At 42.5% G+C, this 20,340-nt stretch overlaps 1 protein-coding gene across 3 annotated transcripts in view; it reads right to left on the bottom strand.

Annotated features, from left to right (window-relative positions):
* Positions 1 to 988: 988 nt before the first annotated feature.
* Positions 989 to 20,340, bottom strand: part of NSG1 (neuronal vesicle trafficking associated 1) — an 80,143-nt gene continuing 60,791 nt past the window's right edge. For 2 of the 3 annotated variants that reach the window (XM_025192503.1, XM_006016777.3), the window contains exons 4-5: positions 7,973 to 8,083; positions 989 to 1,208 (exon numbers count right to left, since the gene is read on the bottom strand). In XM_025192503.1, coding sequence (XP_025048288.1) covers positions 1,008 to 1,208; positions 7,973 to 8,083 — 312 coding nt within the window. In that variant the 3' untranslated portion in view covers positions 989 to 1,007. The remainder of the gene's footprint in view (positions 1,209 to 7,972; positions 8,084 to 20,340) is intronic. The other variant, XM_025192507.1, reaches the window with a different exon arrangement.

Here is a 20,340-nt window from a genome sequence, read left to right as displayed (position 1 = left end):
AAAAGTAGTAAATTACGACTCATTTCGTTAACTCAAAGCTGTTTGTAATGTATAAAAAGGGAAATGTTAATGTCATATAAAATGGAAACAATTTAGACATGTTACTCCCTTCCTCTTTTATATCAGACCAATTAAATTGTGGACTTTATCTACAGTGAAAGGGCTTTCAGCCTTTTAAGTATGATCAAAGGATGTGATTTCTCATTGGAGCAGCCTCTACTTCACAAGTTTATGGGAGTTATTTTAATCACAATCCTGAATATATTTATTACTAAAAACGCCTGTCTCCCATAACATCCATGTAATTTGTGTTTCAGTGCACATCCTTACCAAGATGCTAAAGCCACAGTGGAAATGCAGTGAAGATCTGTTGACAGCAATAATAAAACATTGAGCATGCCTTGTTGCAAAAAACATCATTATCACTTACAAATCAACAACAGTGGAAAAAAATATGAGAAAAATGCTACCTGACCATTTTTCTTTCCTCTCTCCATAACAGTCACTACAACATGCCCTTGATATCATCCTAATCTGAACTGGAAACACATTTTTAAAACAGCTCTTAGCTAAACAAGAGATCACTCTAGTTATGGATATGGTGTTTCAGTTTGCAAAATGGGTGACTGATTAAAAAACATGAAGTATCAGTTCAGACAGTAAAACATACAATTTATCTAGCATCCAAACCCCTGAAAATCCAGTGGAGAATTCTGTCAGCATCCAATAAATTGCAAGAACATATCTAAAGTTGGATTTCTAAACACTGAAAATGGTGTCAAAGCTCTAAAGCGATGCTGATATGCACCTTGTTTTATGCCCATGAATGTTCTGCAGCAAGTTTTTTTTTTATTTTTATTTTTTGCAAAGCAGTATCAGCAAACAGAAGCAATTGCACCATAAACATGAGTAACCTCTAAATTATCCATAATTATATCTAATGAAAAGTTCCTTAAAGTCCCTTAGTTACTTTCAAATGACATGTTATTAGCAGTTTGCTTATCGCACTAAGCTGATTTCTCAGCAGCTTCGGTCTCCTGTTCAGACAGTTTTTCTTCTGATAGTACTGTCATCCATGGAGACACTGAGCGTGTGATGGTTTGTTTGGCCAGATTGTAGTGGTTTATGACCGTGTAAAATTTCCCTCGAGTGCTGGAATCTTGTTCAGAATAGTAGTTCTCCAACCCAGCTGGAATGCACTGATTATTCTGAAAAAAAATCCACTGTTTAGATGACAGATACTGTCCAAAAAAATCACTAAAAATAAGTCAGAAAGATAAAAGTAATTTCTTTAGTCGCCATGATTTACTCATGTGTGAATCTGAAAGCAATACACATTAACTATGGTGGTGTTACAACAATTTAGTAAAGTGCTCTACACCAAGACAACTTCATGAAAAAAGAGTTTGCCTGAGTTCCAGGACAACTATATTCTAGCAGACTTCCATCTAGTACAATTATTATCTAGGACACTAGATAAAAATAGGCAACATCAAGCTGTCCCAATTTTAGTCTTTTTTACCCTGACAAGGTGATTTCTTAAGGATGTTAAATCTCTACCATCAGGATGTTAGTTGCATTTTCAGTGCAACAGGTAGCTACTTCCAGCTGTGCGAAATACAATTACAAATACCTTTTTTCCATAGTTTGATTAACTCTAGGTACATTAACAGACTAGTTTCAGTCTGTGTTGGATAAGAAGTAATATAAATGTTGTGCACAGGTATGGAGACATTTTTATAGTGTAGCAAGCCAAATATCACAATGAAAATACTGTGGAGGTTCATCTTGCACACAAACATCTACTCACAAAATATATCCCAAGATTTTCAGAACTAGGCTTCTAAATCTCGTTTTAGACACATAAATGAGTGGCCTAATTTTACAAAAGCACTAAAAAAATTGATAATTGCTCCATGCTCAGATTTTGAAAACCAAGTCTCTTAGATACCTAAGCAAGCAGCCTGATTTAAGAGCCCTAACTTTCAGTAATCTATTTATGAAAAATCTCAGTGGACATGTGAAAGTGGGGCCTGTCCACGCTCGCGTCACCTCTTGGCCAGCTTTCAGCTCCTTTAAGGAAGCAGTTCAAGGATAAAACAGTGAGTATGTAACTTGTAGCCTAATGTGCTCTAGAACTGAAGAAAAATGGGATTAAGAGACTAAACATTTTTTAAAACTGTTAACTCTTATGGTAGTCAGATCAGTCTGAGGAAAGAATAAGCCTAATTATTTCTATCCTAACTAAAAATGTATTTAAAAGGACCAGTATGCGGGTAGGTCTTCCTTGTCACAGCAGTAGAACAGACATTTTCCTTAAATGCACAGGCATTTTCACAGCACTATTTTTCTCAGAGAACTCCACAAACAGAAATTCAGTTCAATGGCAGAAAGTCCTGAGCACCATAGGAATTTCACTCTTCTGTGACCACATACCACCTTGAGCATGGGTTTCCTCTTGTGCTTGTCCCTTATTTAAATGTCACTGTTTAACAAATAGTCTAACTGTTCAAATAAAACAAAGATCTGTAAGACCCAGAGCATTTAGAATTCAGAACTACTCTGGTGTCCTACAGTGCTGTGGTGGAGAAAGTATCAGACAAACACTCACCTGTTCCATGGCCCTGTCCACAGAAACATATGCCCTTCCCCCCAGATGCACCTAGTCTCTCAAAGGACAGGGTATGGGTTAAGCAACCAAATCGTGAAGTTATAAGCAAAAGGGGCAGACAAAAAGGCAATTTATGGTTGATCTAATGCATGAAAATTCACTGCCACAGTAATTTAAACCAATACCTTTTTGAAACCCCTAATAATTTGAAGAGGACAGTAACTTGCAGATTTTGACCCACCCATCTCTTAATCGGTTTTGACCGAAGCTTGGATTAGTGTTAGAGCTTGAACTGGGGACACTGGCTCACTCACACCAGCAAGGCTTGATCTATTTGTTTCCTATTTGTTATCATCACCAGCCCTGTGGCTGACATCACTGGTGAAATTCTGCTGTATAAAAGTCACCAATTCCAATGCTCCGGGATTGGTGAATGGAGCCTTGTGCCGATGCAGAACACCCACTGAAGCAGGTGAGGGACCTGGTGATTGCAAGGAACTAGCTGCCATATGAGGAACGCAAAGGGCAATTCTGGGACAGTGCATTTTAGTACTTGTTCAGCAGAGCAACTGCACCTTCTGGAAATATTGTCCATACTTGATCTGAGACACTGGACCAGTTAATATGAGCTTTGAAGCAGGAAAGTGACTAAGCAATAATTTTCTATCAGAGTGAGACTTGTTTGGTAGTTTTCATTTATGGCAACTTTACTTTCATTATAGGTAGGTTGCCTAATGCTTTCATTGCTGGTAGGTTGCCTAATGCTTCCCATTGTAGGCCCATTACTTACAACTTTGCCCAATTCTGCTTAGGCTAAAGTTTTCCATGTTGGGTACCTGATTCATCCACATTGCCCTCCTCCGTGGATATAACATTCTGTAGTGTACATGGTCCTGGTATTAGAACTTTCACTGTATCACTGTAACTTTCTTGCACTTAAATGCATAATACGTTAGTATGATACTTCAGTTCATAGGTGTAACATTCATAAAGTGTTTAGGGCCTCCTGAGATGAAAGTTGTTCTTTAAATTTAAGCTGTGATACAGATTATTTCACCCTTGTTAAAGGTAGGAGAGAGAGCATTATCCATTGATCTAATTAAATCTGCAGGAGGACTAAAACAAATGGAACATAATTACCAGCACTGGACTCAAGCCCAGGCATTGTCAGTACAAAAAATACAGCAGGATCTGCTTCACCATATTTATCCTAACCAAAAGACAGCAGCCCAAAAGGGCCAGTATCCCTGATTTCTTCCTTCCTTTTTAACACAGGAAGGTGCATGGCATCTAACACAAGAACCAAGGCTTGCACATTGACATTCCCTCTTGGGTAGATTCCTGCCCTTGTATTTCTAGTAAAAAAAGTAAAAAATCCTCTAGCAATAGAAAGGGCTTGGCTCTTTGAGGAATCGTAGGCCAAACTCAGGAACTGACCAGCCTAGTGTCCTTTAAAACAGTAGTACTTGACCTTTTTTTAGTCCATGGGCCGGATGGGCAGTGTCCAGTCTGTCCACAGGCTGGATTCAGCCAATGAGCCTGATCCAGCACCCCAAGTGGTCACAGCAGGGCCCCATCCAGCTGTGTGGAGAGAGGGAAGAGGACTAGTCCAGCCCCAACCTGGCCCTGCAGGGGGAAGGGAACATAGCTCAGCCTTAATCCAGCCATGGGGGATGGGGTGTGGCCTGGCCCCAACCTGCTGTGCAGGGCTTGGGGTTTGGCATTGGGGCAGGATGGTCATATTAATTGCCACTGCTCTCCCGCCACCAAATTTCCCAACCCATGGGGAGTCTTGTGGGCTGAATACCATTGCTCTGTGGGCCACATTTCACCTGGAGGCCAGAGGTTAAGCAGCCCTTTTTAAAACATTCCCCCATCTCCATGACCAGAGCTCCCTGTTGTAACTGTTATTAGGGCTTCCTGCCCTGAGATCTTTGACTTACTTCAGGACAGTAATCCTTTCCTAGTGCCCAGGTGATGTATGAAAATAGCAGGAGGAGTAATGCAGGTGATTTATGCATCACAGTAAATTGCTGAACATCCATTTCTTTCACAGCCTTGTTTTGGAAAGAGTCATAGATTTCACCATTGATGCCTGTGAGAGCCCTGGTTTCCAGCTCTGCCTAGCCCCGGATGCATCAAGACAGCTGTTACTTCCCTTGGTATGGAATGCACTGATGCCCTCACTGGTTCCCTGTGGAGTAGTGTCATTCAATTCTGCTCTATTAATTTTGCTGTGCCTATTACTCTAGATGTTTTGGGTAAGACTGCTGATCTTTAGTTGACATCATGGGTTATTTTGATACGTTTTCCCTGGGTTCAACAGAAGGCAAATTCTTGGCACTGAGGTGCAGTTGGCACCTTGTGGTTTAAGGAGCTGTATGATCGCTTTTGGAGATGATAATAGCATTGCTTTTGATGCATAGAAAAATGTAAAGGCCAAGGGCAATGGAATCTTTGGAATCTGTGGCACTATGGTTGAACTACCCATAACACTCAGGCATTAATTCAACAAGGCCTGAAAACAAACTGCTTTGAAGTTGCTCCATGTCTAAGGGCATTGGAGTAGAGTAAAGACAGCATGGCCTTTACAGACTCCCTGTAGCACTGGAACTGCTGATGCGAGATACAGTGCCCTTTGCAATCAGAGCACATCAGCATCCTTGGCTGGGGGACATCAGGGTGAGAGCACATTGATGCAAGCAGTATTAGAACAGTGTGTGCCCAAACAGCTGTGTAATCGTTGCAAGTCGGTGCAAAGCAACCATCACTGGCAAAGACTTTTCCCCTGTCTCAGAATGGGCTTTTGTGCCAACCTTTGCCATGTCACCAGAGCCTGCTAAAAGAAGACATGAGCACTGGCAAAGGCAGACTCCTGCTGGCATCATATCAGTTTTAAGCCGTGTGACTTGCACAGTTGGTCCTGCTGAGTAACTCTAAAATCATACAAAACATAAATCTTTATACATTCTTTATCTTTTTTTCTTCCAAGAAATTGCCTCCACAAGCTCTCTTCCCCCACATTATGAGTATAGTAAGCAACAATACAAGCCTGTACGTGATCTGTGCCTTAAAGAGCATCTTTGAGGGCCATTGAGTTCAAGAGTAAGAATCCAATGAAATGACATCCTGAAAGAAGCTGTATTACAGGGAAGAACATTTTCCCTTCTCTTAACAGTCTAAAATCTGAGGTAAAAAGGAAGCAAAAACTATAGAGGATGCAGAACAACAACTGAAATAAGGGAAAGATGTAGGAGAGACTACTACTGATCTGGAGAATGTGATATGAAGTTCTTATGGAAGAAACAGATTCTAATAGACAACAGTAGTTCTTAAAATGCCAGGTGAGATCAGGATTCCATCATGCTAAGTCTAGCACAGTCTCTGCTCTAAAGAGCTGACAGTCTAATACACATGGCTGTTTTCATCTCCATTTTACAAATGGTAATAGAGAAACTAAGTCACTTGCCTAAGATCATGCAAGAAGCCAGTGTCAGAACCAAAAACTGAATCCAAATCTCCTGAATTCCAAGCAAATGCCTTAAGAGCAAGTTATTTTAAAGAAGGAACTGAAGTGAGAAAGGTGGCTTTCTGGTAAAGTGAGAGGGTATTTCAAACACTAGTAGCAAGCAGCAGAACACCAGAACTAAGAAGCAATGGAAAGGACGTTGGTCTCATCCTGAGGATGGTGCTGAGATTACATAGTATGATCCTGAACATGAAGGACAAGGATATTGAGTTTAGTAAGTCAAAGTGGGACAGAGAGGCAAGAAGGTCAGAGCAAAGGATGAGGAAGACAAGTTAGAGACAGTATTTTGGGAACAGTCCCCAGATTAGTGATTCTCAACCAGGATGTCAGGACACCCTGAGGAATAAGGGCAGGTTCAGGTTCCTACAAGCCTGTCTGGGGCCTGTCTGCCATCACTAGCCATCGCCTCTGCAAGGAGAGGAGCACTGTAATACATTTATTTTTTAAATGGGATGCTGCTCAATTTATAGAAGTTAAGAGTCCAGGAAAGTTGGAGAACCACTGCCCCAGACAGTCATTGAAGAAGAGGTGAGAGGCCAGCAAAAAGAATATGAGAATAATCAAGCCACAGCCTGGGCTAGGTTTCAGTAGAGAAGGCAAACAGCAAGGTGTGGCTTTGGTAATATAAATATAAAAGAGCTGAAATTACAAGATGATGATGGAAGATTAGAAGTAGGGGAAGGAGGTGAAAACACTCAAATTGTTCAATGGGGGACAAAGAGTTATTTCAGTACAAAATCACTACTACAGTAATAGCTCAAGGCAAAACAGGAGTATTTGGTGTCTACCTCAATGTTTAGGAACCCAAATGGTATTTTCAAAAATACCTAGGGTGCCAAACTCCTGTGTAAAACATGTTGAAAATTGCACTGAGCATCTATTCAGATCTTAAGAAACCTAAATACCTAGAAAAAATATGATTCTTAGGGGAAGATCATGGACTACTATCATGTTACCAGCACCACTTCCTGGGAATTCCTCAGAGGTCTCATCCTAATATAACTGCTCACACTGAACCCTGCTCAATTCAGAACTAAAAGACTTCATACTACCCACTGGTGACATCTTTGTGCCAGGAGCCATATGATGTCCTTGTAAGAATGATCCAATTCCAGTCCCAGTCTCCTCATCTTATTCCTACTCAGTTCACATTTAATTGTCTCCATGCTACCAACCAACTCCTTAGTACTCCATATGCAATTAGATTCATTAGCAAAGATGTATTTTCCCACAAACGTACGTTGTTCCCTTTATTTACTTGTGTGGGGGAGCAGTTCCTACAGGAGACAGTATATAAAACTGCGGCAACAAGTTTCACCTTAGCACAAAAGGTTCCTTCTACACAGGCAATATATATTTGACCCTCCAGAGCTCACAATAGAATCAAAACTTTTTTGGCTTTATGATAGAGATATATGGAAGTCCAGATGCTTTATTCTAGTCTTTATATTTATAACTTTGTTCTTTCCTATGGCCTATAAATTTGAGGAAATGTGTGACATAGAAATGTCTCACCCAATAAAAAAGGGCTTCTTTCAAACAGCTGTAGGTAAAGATTCACTGTTGTAAAGGGCACTGTCATTAAGAATGATATTAGTCTCTTAATTCCTGAGGCACCAGCAAAAAGGATGTAAAAATATTACGAAAATTGTGTAATACTCACTGCCTCGTTTACAAATTAGGCAGAAACAATTACAGAAAAGAGCATTAACCTAGGAATATAACTATAAATTGTTATGCAAATCATCATGCCTTAATCAAGAATAAGCAAAATGCAGCACTTTCACATGCTCTTCTATTTTTATATGTAGAATATATGTAGCTTTGTTTACCTTGAAGACAAATCCTTCTGGACAGGTGTGATCATACTTGTAAACCTTGTAGACTACCAGAAATACAACACATGTTAGGAAGGCAAGGGCAAAAAGGACCAGGACTGTTACCTGTAAAAGAAAATAAGTCAACATTTTTGTTAATGATGCACAGACTACTCTTGTTGTTGTTGTTGTAGTGCTTAACCCACCAAAGTGCTTTGCAGTAAAGTAACAGATAAATAACTCATTAACTATGAGAACAGTCATGTTTACCCCATCAAGGATCATGACAGGGGGCATAGCATGCCCATTCTACAAGCACTGCACTCTGAAACAGCGGTTGCATAGCCACCTTAGTGTAATAGGGCTCATTGTCTTGAGTGAGCTTATTGGCACACGCCTTTCACCAGACCAGGGTTACCCCCAACGTAGGCACATTACATCCATTTTGAGAGATAACGTAAAACAGAAGTGCTGTGCTGCTTCACTCTAGTCTGGCACCACCTAGCATCATCCTCTAATGGGGGCAACATGTCCAGAAGTGCACTAGTGTCTCTCCTGCTCCCATTCATTCTGATAGAAGCCAAAGATAGACTGGGTTAGTGTCCAGTACTTATAGGGCTTTTCTAAATGCAACCTGTTCTGTTGCTTTCCTGTTCAGTGTATGCAGGAGGCTACAGGGACACACCATAAATTGGTTTGAGGCAGCAGGACTATCAGGACTTGGATGACACAACATCTCAGTCAAACATGCATCAGACACTAATGACTAAGTGTATGTGCTAGCCCAGACAGGAGTTTGGTTGACAACAAATTATTTGACTCTCCATTCAAATAAGATATTGGTGAGGGTTGTTAGGAAGGCCAAGGCGGAGATAGAGCTCGGATTAGCGTCCAGGATTAAGGATAACAAAAAGTCCTTTTTCAAATATATTGGGAGGATGAAGAAGGCGCCGGGTAATGTGGGGCCCCTGCAGGATATGCGGGGCAATCTGGTGGTTGCGTCAGAGGATAAAGCGGACCTCTTTAACCAATTCTTCACCTCCGTTTTCTTGTGCAGGGACCGGGACTTCCCTGCTGTGATAGAAGCCGGACGCGAGGGGATCGCCTTCAGACCTCAGGTTGGGGAGGACTGGGTTAGAGAGCTTCTGGAGGGGCTGGACGCGTTCAAGTCAGCGGGTCCGGATGCTCTCCACCCCAGGGTGCTGAGGGAGCTGGCTGGGGTTATTGCAGGGCCCCTGGCACGGCTCTACGAGCGATCGTGGTGCTTGGGCCAGGTGCCAGACGATTGGAAGGTAGCTAATGTGGTCCCCATCTTCAAGAAAGGGAAAAGGGAGGACCCGGGCAATTATAGGCCCGTCAGTCTTACCTCAATCCTGGGGAAGCTCTTTGAGAAGATCATCAAGGAGCACATTTGTGATGGGCCGGCATCCGAGATGATGCTCAGGGGCAATCAGCATGGATTTATTAGGGGGAGATCATGTCAGACCAACCTGATTGCCTTTTATGATCAGGTCACAAAGGCCATGGATGCAGGTGTCGCGGTGGATGTAGTCTTTCTGGACTTCAGCAAGGCCTTTGACACCGTCTCTCACCCCATCCTAATTAGTAAACTAGGCGACTGTGGCATAGATGCCTACACGGTCAGATGGATTGCAGATTGGCTGAAGGGTCGCACTCAGAGGGTGGTGGTGGATGGATCATATTCGACTTGGGGGGAGGTGGGTAGTGGAGTCCCCCAGGGCTCGGTCCTGGGGCCTGCGCTGTTCAATTTCTTCATCAGCGATCTTGATGTTGGGGTGGAGAGCAACCTGTTTAAATTCGCTGATGACACCAAAATTTGGGGGGAGGTGAGCACGCTAGCAGGGAGAGAGAGATTGCAGAAGGATCTGGATAGGTTACAGGGGTGGGCAGACAGGAACAGGATGCGTTTCAATACGGACAAGTGCAGGGTGCTGCACTTGGGTAGTAGGAACCAGCAGCACACTTATAAGATGGGGAGCTCCCTACTTGAGAGCACGGAGGCGGAAAGGGATCTTGGTGTCATTATTGACTCCAAGATGAACATGGGCCGACAATGCGAGGTCATGGTTGGCAGGGCTAACCGGACCTTGTCGTGCATCCACAGGTGCATCTCGAGTAGAGCCAGGGAGGTGATCCTCCCCCTCTATGCGACGCTGGTCAGGCCGCAGCTGGAGTATTGTGTCCAGTTCTGTGCGCCCCATTTCAGGAGGGATGTGGACAACATGGAGAGGGTCCAGAGGAGGGCCACCCGCATGATCCGGGGACAACAGGGCAGACCCTACAGTGAGAGACTGCGGGACTTGAACCTATTCAGCCTCCACAAGAGAAGGCTGAGGGGGGACCTGGTGACCGTCTATAAACTCACTAGGGGGAACCAGAAGGGTTTGGGGGAGACGCTGTTTCCCCTAGCCCCTGCTGGCATAACAAGGAGTAATGGGCACAAGTTGATGGAGAGGAGGTACAGATTGGACATCCGAAAAAACTACTTCACAGTTAGGGCGGCTAGGAGCTGGAACCAACTTCCAAGGGAGGTGGTGCTGGCCCCTACCCTGGGGATCTTTAAGAAGAGGCTGGATACTTACCTGGCTGGACTCATTTGAGTCCCGTTTTTGTTTTTAGGGTGAGTGGTTTTGTTTGTGTTTTTGGGTTGTTCTCCCGCCCTGGCGGGGGGGCGGGCTAGAAGATCTATTAGGTCCCTTCCGACCCTGAAACTATGAAACTATGAAACTATGAGGGGGGATGACTTCAGGGGCTATGATGGAGGTGATATGTGATTATGGGATGAGTTGGGGAAAGGAGGGGTGTGGTCAGTGACAACTGCAGGTTGGGAATGCTTCCTGGGATCCTCGGAGCTCTTGAGTTCACAGGGTGTACCAGAAGCCTCTTTGATACAGAGCCCACTGTGGAAGTATGCTGGCACACCAAGGAGTGAACACCGATGTGCTCAACATGAGGCTACCCCTCAAAGCCCTTTGGAAACTCCAAATACAACTTCCCAATTATCTAATAGTGCACATGACAAATCTGTATTTCACAGACTGCAATGGCTACCAGTCTGTTTCCAGATAAAATGCATGATATTTAATCCTGACCAATAAAATATCATATATTTTAGGTTTTTTCTCCCTTAGAGCCTTGTAGCACAGCTCCTGCTGCCCTCCAGCTCCCTGTTATAGCCTGAACTAACGCTCACTTAAGTTGATGGAAAGATACCAATTTACCTGACTGGGTGCTAAAACAAAGCCTTAAATGCTGTTTCCTTAAGCATCCTCCTAAGAGTTGCAGTGTTTTGGCTAACTACCCTAGAACTGAGCTCTCACCTGATGGAGCCTGGACAGCATCTGGGGATGGAGAGGGAACACTGGCTCTGAAGTTAGTGTTCACTTGGCTTTAGAAAACCCAGGATGGTTGCCCTGAAAAGCCTCTGTCTGAGGGAGACTGGTTTGGTCTGAGTGAGGTTACTGTTGCCCAGGAAATTTGTAACCAATCTTCCAGGTGTCTTTTTGTTATAATTAACTGAAATTCTAAAGTGATCTACAGATGATGGGATGCTCTTTAAAGCCCTTTTCTGACAAATTAGAAGGGAAAGCATGTGTTACAGTAAGAGAAACGATAGTAAACAGAGCCAAACAAAATTATGTCACTAAGTAATTAAAACAGAAAGGCAACTGGATTTTAAAAAGAGCCAAGTAAGTCGCTGTACAGATTAACTGGGGAAGGGAATTCCATTGAATTAGGTTCAACTATGCAAACGATGTTTTGAGATTTGGAAGGCAAGAAAGGATTTAGGGATTCTGTATCTACAGTGAGAAGAACCCTAGGACACTGATAAGAGCTAACTGGGGCTGGTAAGACCATACTGCAAGACTTAATCATGGCAGTGGGCTTTTTTGTGACATTTAAGGAACATAGGTTCAAATTCTGGGGACTTCTCTACATTAGGTAAGTTAGCTTAGTTACTGTGGTAAATGATCTATGCCAACTACCTCAGAGTAGACTCAATGGTCAAGCAGTGAGGTATGTGGCAGAAGCCAGTACAGTCTTACAAGAATTTCTGACCACTGTTTAAACAAAGCTTTCTTTAAAATAGCACACAAAAGAGGGACAGGGAGAGGAGATCATAATTGTGGATCAGAATGTATTAGCACAGAGGCTGTTACTATTAGCTTAATATTTACATGGAGGAAAGAATCTAGTTCACAGCAGCATCTTTAACTTGCAAGGGCCTTCATCTGACATTAGTTTTCAAGTATTAGTCTTTCTCCAAGTTTATAATGGGTTTGCTGAGGTTAGCGCTAAAACAGACAGAGATCACTTTGTGTCTCCTTGTATCATCAGAACATATGGCCCCTCTCCCTGTTTCATGGTTTCTTTCCTTCAGAGGTTAAGACCCACCTAGAAGTACCAGGACAAACAACCAACCCTACATAACACTCTAGTCATTCAACTAGTGCTCAACAGCTTGCAGAATCAGGCCCTCGGGGCTGATTTTTAGAAGTGTGGACTACCTGTGTGTCTCACTGACCTCACCGGAAGTAGTGGCTACCTGGTGCTTCTGCAAATCACATCTACAGCGACTTTCTCATTGTCATGCAGTAAACAATGGGAACAGATCTCAGGTCTTTTGATTCTCAGTTCTCAGGTAGTTCTCTCACTTTCATTACGTATTACCTAATCCAGGGATGCTCAACATCGAGCCCACAGGCCAGATCTGGCCCACAGAGCCATGTCATCTGGCCTGCCAGGCTCTCCATGGGTCTGAAAAGTTAGCAGCATAGGACTAACAGCAGTGTTAACTGCTGCTCCCCAGCTGCCGTATTTCCAGAGCTGTGGAGAGCCCAGGGGCCGTGGTGCTGCATGCTAGGTCGGGCACACAGAGCTTGCGTGGTATAGGGCCAGATCCTGGCATGTGGGGAACAGACCAGGACAGCATGAGGTCCGGTCCAGGCTCACCAGGCTTGATCAGGGCAGTGTGGAGCCTGCTCTGGGCACACAGGACTCAACCCCATGTGCTGACCCTGCCACTCCTCCAGCTCACAGGGCTAAAAGGTTGAACACTACTGATCTACTATAATGGTAACAAAATGTGAATTCTCATTTAACTCACCATTTACAACAACATTACATTTCCCAAACCCTATTCAGAAAACTCTTGGCTCCTTCCTACCAAAGTAGGTGCCTTACTCTCCACCTACTCACCAGAATACAAGTAACTCCCTTTGCAGCAAACAGGAATTACTCATATCCATGAGGTGAGCATGGGAGAAGAAAGAATAACGCATTTAGATGCCAGTCTGCTCTCCACGTATACCTAACTCACTCCTCTTTTCTTACAGTCTGACTTACCTTCCTCTCTTTCTTCCAAAGTTTCCCCAATTTACATAATAACCTACCTTACAGCACCCCCACCACAACCTTCAGGTTCTCCTTTGAATTTCTGAAACAATCCCTGAGGTTGGAAATCCATTTCCCCTTCCCCTACCAAGCCCCATTCATTGAGCAAATCCCACCACTCCATAACCACATCCTGATCAAGTAACTGCCCACTCCCCAACTAACTGGTCCTATCAGGACCAACAATCTTCCCATTACAATTTCAGAAATGAAGACAGCTAGCAAGCTGCTCCATGGTCTATGAATCCCAAAAGAAGCTACAATTTTACTTGCTCCCTTCCCTCAGGAGCTTTTCATCCCTTCCCCCTCCTGTGGAGAGTTTCTTTTCATCTAGCCACAGAGGCCCCAGAAGCAATTTCCCCATATCATCTGTTCAAGGTGCGAGAGGGTGACAATTCTGGAACAGGCTTAGCTCTTCTCTTCCCACAAGGGAACCTGGCATTGCTTCTCTCTCAGACAGTCACTTGGCCAAGTGCCACAGTGGGAATGGGAGGCACTTGCGTGCTACGGAGTACGCATCCAGGAACTCTCAGGGAGGGCCTGATGCCTCCTATTCCAAAGGAGTGTTTACTCCATTCAAAATCATTTTATAAAAGCCCATAGCAGTTCAGTCATTCAACGTTTTTAGTTTGAGTAACATGAGGGAGCCCTTTTCAACTCAGTTTTACAGAGGATTGCAGCATAACTGCTCAAACTGGAGAGATGAGAATATATTAAGCATGTGGCAGATTTCTGAATAGATTGTAAGTGAAGAGCAGAACCAGCAGAATGTCTAGCCAGAAGCCATTACAGTTATCGAAGAGAGAGATGACTAACGAATGAACTGTGTATACCACAGCCAGAACCTATCTCCAGTCTCCATTTAACTGAATAAATGAAACTCAGAGGAACTGACAATTGCACTCGCATAGAAAGCGGCTAATGATAAGGCCAGAATCAAAAACTTCCAAGCGCTGAAACAGGAACAATGCTACAAAATCTTCCCATTCAAGGCATGCCCTTGGCTGCAGCTGCAAAACCACATGGTTTAACATGTGTTCACCTCTCACCTTGACTACTGCAACCTTTTCTCTCACTTTGCTGATGTTTCCCTTGCTTACTCTCAATCAGCCCCCAAAGCTACAGCAAAAAATCAGCCATTGCTCCAACATGCAATTGCCCTTTAAACCTTCACTGGTTTCCCTGCCTGTCTGAATGAAAGGCAAGGTCTGTATCTAAAAGACTCCGTTCAAAGACCGTGCATACTTTAGCTCTTTTCTCTCTGCTCTCATCTCCTTTCACTTTGCCCTTGTCCCACCATTCCACTGAAGCCACATGGTTTACTGCTTCTTTTGTGCCACCAATCTCTGCTCCTTTCACGCAACCCAAATCTGCCTGAAATCCATCTGATAAATCAGTCTAATCCCATCCTGCCCTTCTTCAAGTTCTTTTGCAAATCACAGATCTTTTCCAATGCCTGTAAATCTTCCTGGAAGTGTCCACAATGTTACCATGGTACAAAGAGTGAAACCAGTGAGATATTAGCATAGCACCTAGTTAAGCTATAAGCCCTTTGGAGCCTTGCTTCTGATTTTCTCATAAAATGCTATCACACTTGTTGTTATAAAAAGAGTGGGAAACTATGTGCACAGAGCACCTTTCATCTAAAGAGGTTTACAGCTTCTACTTATGCCTCACCACTGAAATGTAGGCATCTTTATGATGAAATACAGCCACTCTACACCACAGTTTAGACAAGGAAAGAAATACTATTGTTATCCATTTTAGTTGACAGGAGAACTTCAGGCAGGCAAAACAGCATTAGCTAAAATAGAGTCTGAGTGTAACACTGTAAGTTAACACCTGAAAAACATAGTATTGGGCTCCTAACCAAATGATCAAGATCTTAGTTTGACCTCTCTACTGAGTGGTGTACCTGCCAGAACACAGAGGTTCCTACCACTATATTTAAGCACTGATTCAAAAGAAGATGGATGAAAACCATGTAGGAAATCATATCCTCCACCACTTATCACCCCTTGTTCCATGGTGATTTCCAATCCTAGCACTATCTCTGCCCATTTCCCCCCTCCCCTCCCCCCCAAGTTCTGATGACAGCACAGCTGGGGACAGTACAGCTACATGGAAAAGAGGAAGGTTCTACCTTAACGAAGCAGGGACCAGAAGACTGACATTCTACCCTATATTAACAAAATTTAACCCATATTAAAGTGGACTTACAAAATAGCTCAAATGATACATAACAGAACAGCTCTCTGAAGCAATCATCATATTATATATGTTGTGTGATTTTGCTGGCTTGAGAGATCATAAGAAAGTTGGACTGGAAGGGACCTCGTGAGGTCATCTAGTCTAGCCCATGCTCAGGGCAAGATTATCCCTCAGTAATCATCCCAGTAAGGCGTTGGTTTAACCTGCTCTTTTTCAAGGGATGGAGAGTTTGCAACTTCTCTAGGTAACCTGTTCCAATCCTTGATCACCCTCATGGTCACAAAATTCTTCCTAATCTCCAATTTAAATTTCCCCTTCTACGGCTTGAGGTCATTGTTCCTAGTCTCATCTCCTGCTGTCACAGAGAAAAGCCTATTTCCATTTTCTCTGTTATCATCCTTCAGGTATTTGACAGCATCTTCTTTCATAAGGAACTTCTAACGTGATGTATCAAATTTAGCCATGCGGTCAGCACACTTTGCACTAAGACCTTCCTCTCTGAACTCCCTGTATAAAGAGGTTCCAGGGCTTTATTTCACGAGTGAGTCTCTCTATGCCTGAGGAAGACAGGAGATGCCTTGGAATTACTGGTTGGACTATACTATGTAAAAGAAGCTGCAACATAGACAGACTGCCCTTCTCAAATAAGAGCAGGAAGGGAGAAGGCAAGGCTTGGCTTAGGAGTTCTACTCCCCTTCCCACCCCATAGAAAAGGTGAAAAGGTCTAAGGAGGGCAATACCTGCTGGGGGGAAACTAGCTAGGAACCAAGACCTTCCATGTGGACAGTCAGCAAACAACTGGTCCTGCCTGCATGGGTTTGGCTAAGGAACTTTGAGGAAAGGCGGATAGGTGTCAGTCTTGGGAAAGGGCACATCTAGATTCTAGATGTCTGAGGGTGGATTCTCTGTGGTAGAGGCGCCCAAAGGCAGAAGCTTGACTGTGAAGGGAAAGACTACCTCCTATTTCTCTCCCACAGCTGAAAGTGAAAGTATTGTAACCTCTGATACAAGGGCAAAGACTCTGGGAAAATCCTGTGACCATTGAGTGAAGAGTCTTGTGACCACAGGATGAGGGCATGTCCTGGGAAAAAAGTACGGAGGCTGCTAATTTCATCTACTAGCTCCAACTCTAGACCAGCCATATTCAAAAGGAACTGGCAATGTCATATCCAATAATTATCAAAACACGCCAAAGAGTAGTTGCCCTACAGTGATCCTGCCAATATGTGCACTTTTTACAAGAGCAAGTATATTTAAAATAATAATTCTCTCCCTCATTGTTCTGGGCAAGATACAATATGAGGAAATGATCAAAGCCTCAGTTTCAGCCCTAAGTGAGCCCAAATGCATTTAAGCTAATGCCTATCTTTAAGTAAGTGTTCTACTGAATAGGAATGGGATTACCATCCCATGAGACTTGCTGATTTGGGACCAAAGTGCTGACCAATATGGCAAGGAAGCAAACAAAAAAGAATACAGAAATATTTTTCTCTCTGTAGTCATTTTTTCAGCTATAGGAACCTGGTAAAAAGGCTTCAATCAACAATGTGTACTGCTGACATATTTAAATTAATAAGGAAACATTTATATAATTTCACCTACATACACTTCTCCAAACTATTAAAATAATTTAATTAAACAGAAGCCCAAAGTGCCAAATGGCAGCATTTGTAAAAAGGAAAGTTATTTTTCAGAGGGTGTGACTACTTTTCCATAACTCCTTGTAGACATTTAAACAGCAGTTTGTTATGTGAAATTACATGGCTTGTACCATATGGTCTTACTGCAAATAAGCTTCAGGCTTTGGATCTGTAGTTAGACATATACATATGTAGTGGGCAAACTGAGCTATGCTACGCCTCTTGCCCATAGTTTAAGCCTGCCCGGAACTAACCAATTAAATTGTCCAGAGTGCCTTATGGGAAACATGAGTGCTGTGATTGGTATGGTGGGTTAACCAGGTACAGTAGTTTCCCTAAAAGGAAAGGAAACCAAAAACAGAATAGGATTGGAGTACCTCATCTAAAAAGATGAGGAAGAAACTTGAGGATTGAACAATTTGAGGTGAGGAAGTTACAAAAGTAGTGGACAAACACAGAGACAGTGTGAGTTGTGCGTTGCCACCCTGGGGAGACAGAAGCAACCTTGGAATTCTTGTTCGAACAACGGGGATTCCAGAAACTAACATCCCCCACACCCAGCAGAGGATCTGAGGCCGGCACCCCTGAAGGTCACAGTTGCAACGTCTGAAGGAACCATTTGCCAGGTCATATTACAGAGAGGAAACTTATAATAAAACATAGGGGTTACTATTAAAGTACACGATACCAAATCAGATGAGGGGCTGTGTCAATCCTTGGGCATCTCTGGTAAAAGGAATCCTAGTGGCAACAACACAGATGTAAAGGATAATCTAAGAATTGATTTGCCTTTGAATCACCATGTGGCTTATAAAACATACTGCAAGATTTAAAAAGACTTGAAATTTATAGGCAAACTGAAATATTTGCTTACAGAATACATACAAGTGTTTCCCTGTTCAGGTTCCTTTCCCCAGAGGTAAAAGCATGATCTCACATTGGTGCTCTAAGGTACCTTGCTGTTTCTGAAACTGTGCTTGTGAGCAAGTGACCATATGTGTATCATCATATGAAAATGATGCAAGATCAGGCACCTAATATGAAATCCTGCCCCCCAGAGAAACCAATAAGTATGTTACCGCTGACTTCAACAGAACTAGGGTTTCACCTCTGGCATCAATACATCTCAGTTCTAACCTACAGTGGCTTCTTCCTCTCTCTCTCTCTCTCTCAGCTGATTGCAGCTCTCTTCTGAGCAGAGACAGACAGCCAGGCTGAATTACTACTGGCTTTGTACTGTGGTCGATTTGCTGGAGACTAGATGAGATACTTCTAAATGTAACACAATTAAAGTGGCTTTCCAGAGGTGAAGAGCTAACTCCCTATTTTCCCTTTCATTGCTTTAAGTGCTCCAAAGACATCTCATACTGAAAATTAACCATTTAAAAATCAAGATCGTATAGGTATAGTTATCTGTAGAAAAACAGAGTGGGATTAGAGGGTATAGAAATTCTGACCATTTTCAACATTTGAACCAGAATCTGATTTGAGCAATCAGAATCTGGCTGTATACAGATAATTCAATTTTAGGGCAAAATTATCCTTGAATCCTGTTCAGTAAACAATCTCAGCTTTGTTGCTATAACTATGATATTGTTGACTGAATGCAGCAGATACCTTTTATAATTCCTTATTCATCCAGCTCCTGAAACATCAAATCATCTACGTGACATATGCATATGCTGGATGCTGCTTAGTTTGTCCTAATGTATAATTTCTCAAGTAGCACAGCTTTAAATGATCTGCACTACTGAATCCCAAAAAATGCAATCTGCTTTGTCCTTATTTAAGAACTACATCTGAGAATACACGTGTGAATTATCAGTAAATATGATTGTTTGTTTATATTTTAACGCAACATTTGGTTTTTGAGTCTGCAGAAAGCATATCTTTAGATAATATACAATATTAAAGTCATTTAAACAGCTTGTGAAGCTTTTTTCAAGCATACATGCCAAAGTCAATATCCCACCAGTTAATGCATTTTATAATTATAGCAAATATTTAACTTTCAAACAAACATCCTTTTGCTCTCTCGGAATCAACAGCAGCAGTTAACATGATGGTTCACAATTAATAAGGGCCCAGGAGAAAACCCCAAACATTCACTACTTTTCATCTGCATATTTATGAAATGTCATCAATTATTCATGAAATATTTACTACTGGGAGTGGTGAATATGGCAATCATCCCTGTTGGAGAGGCAGTCAGTCCTTTTTAAAATGTTACAAGCAGCATAATTTAAAATTGTTGTAAGGAAATTAAGGGACATTTTAGGACTTGATTGTTCTATATAAAACGATTGCTTTCAATTAACTAAACTAGCTTACCTAATTGGCCACCTCCACATACACCTTTCCCTTAGACACAAAGACACAGAGCCATAGCATGATTCATCCTGCAATCCCCCAGAGATACCAAATCTTACAGAAACCTCTCTGATGCAGTAGTTACCTAGCAGCACAACCTAGCAACCCTGTAGTTTGAGATTAATCCCAGAGTGATAATCCTAAAGTAATATCTAAAAGACATTTTGTTTCAAGTCTGCCATCCAAAGGTATATAAATAAGTGCAACATAAAATGTTCTGGCTTCTAAACTATTCAGCCATACAAATTAGAAATGGCTACATGATAGTATGACAAGCTATTTGTCTCTCAGAAAGGCCTTATTTGCTCAAGCTCTCTCAACACATACAAAAGACTGGAACTATACATGACTTAGATCTTTCAATTCAACATTTAGGCTTTGAGACCTCAGAAACTGTGCTCAGGTGTCATCTAATTCCCCTCACTAGATGTCTGCTGGTGTACATGTGCAAAATCCTCAAGTTCTGATACTGCTGAACTACTTAGAGCCTTACCTCATGCCTAAATCCTAGCAGCCATTCTCCTACCACCTACGCCTGCAGAAACCAATACATTAGCCATTCTTAGAGTACCCTGACCAGATAGAGCCATGTACAAAAAAAAAAACCTGGAGAAAAATAAAAACATATCCATCCACCCCATTATTCCCTGTGGTTAGAGCATTCATCTAGGAAGCTCTCTCCCTGAGCTGTTTCAAAGATTTGAACCCAGGTCTCTCACATCCCAAAAGAATAACCTAATCACTGAC

The sequence above is a fragment of the Alligator sinensis genome, unplaced genomic scaffold (assembly GCF_000455745.1).
Source record: "Alligator sinensis unplaced genomic scaffold, ASM45574v1 scaffold104_1, whole genome shotgun sequence".
Lineage (NCBI taxonomy): Eukaryota > Metazoa > Chordata > Crocodylia > Alligatoridae > Alligator > Alligator sinensis.
The sequence above is the reverse complement of the archived record's forward strand: the minus strand, read 5'-3'. Positions and strand labels throughout refer to the sequence as shown.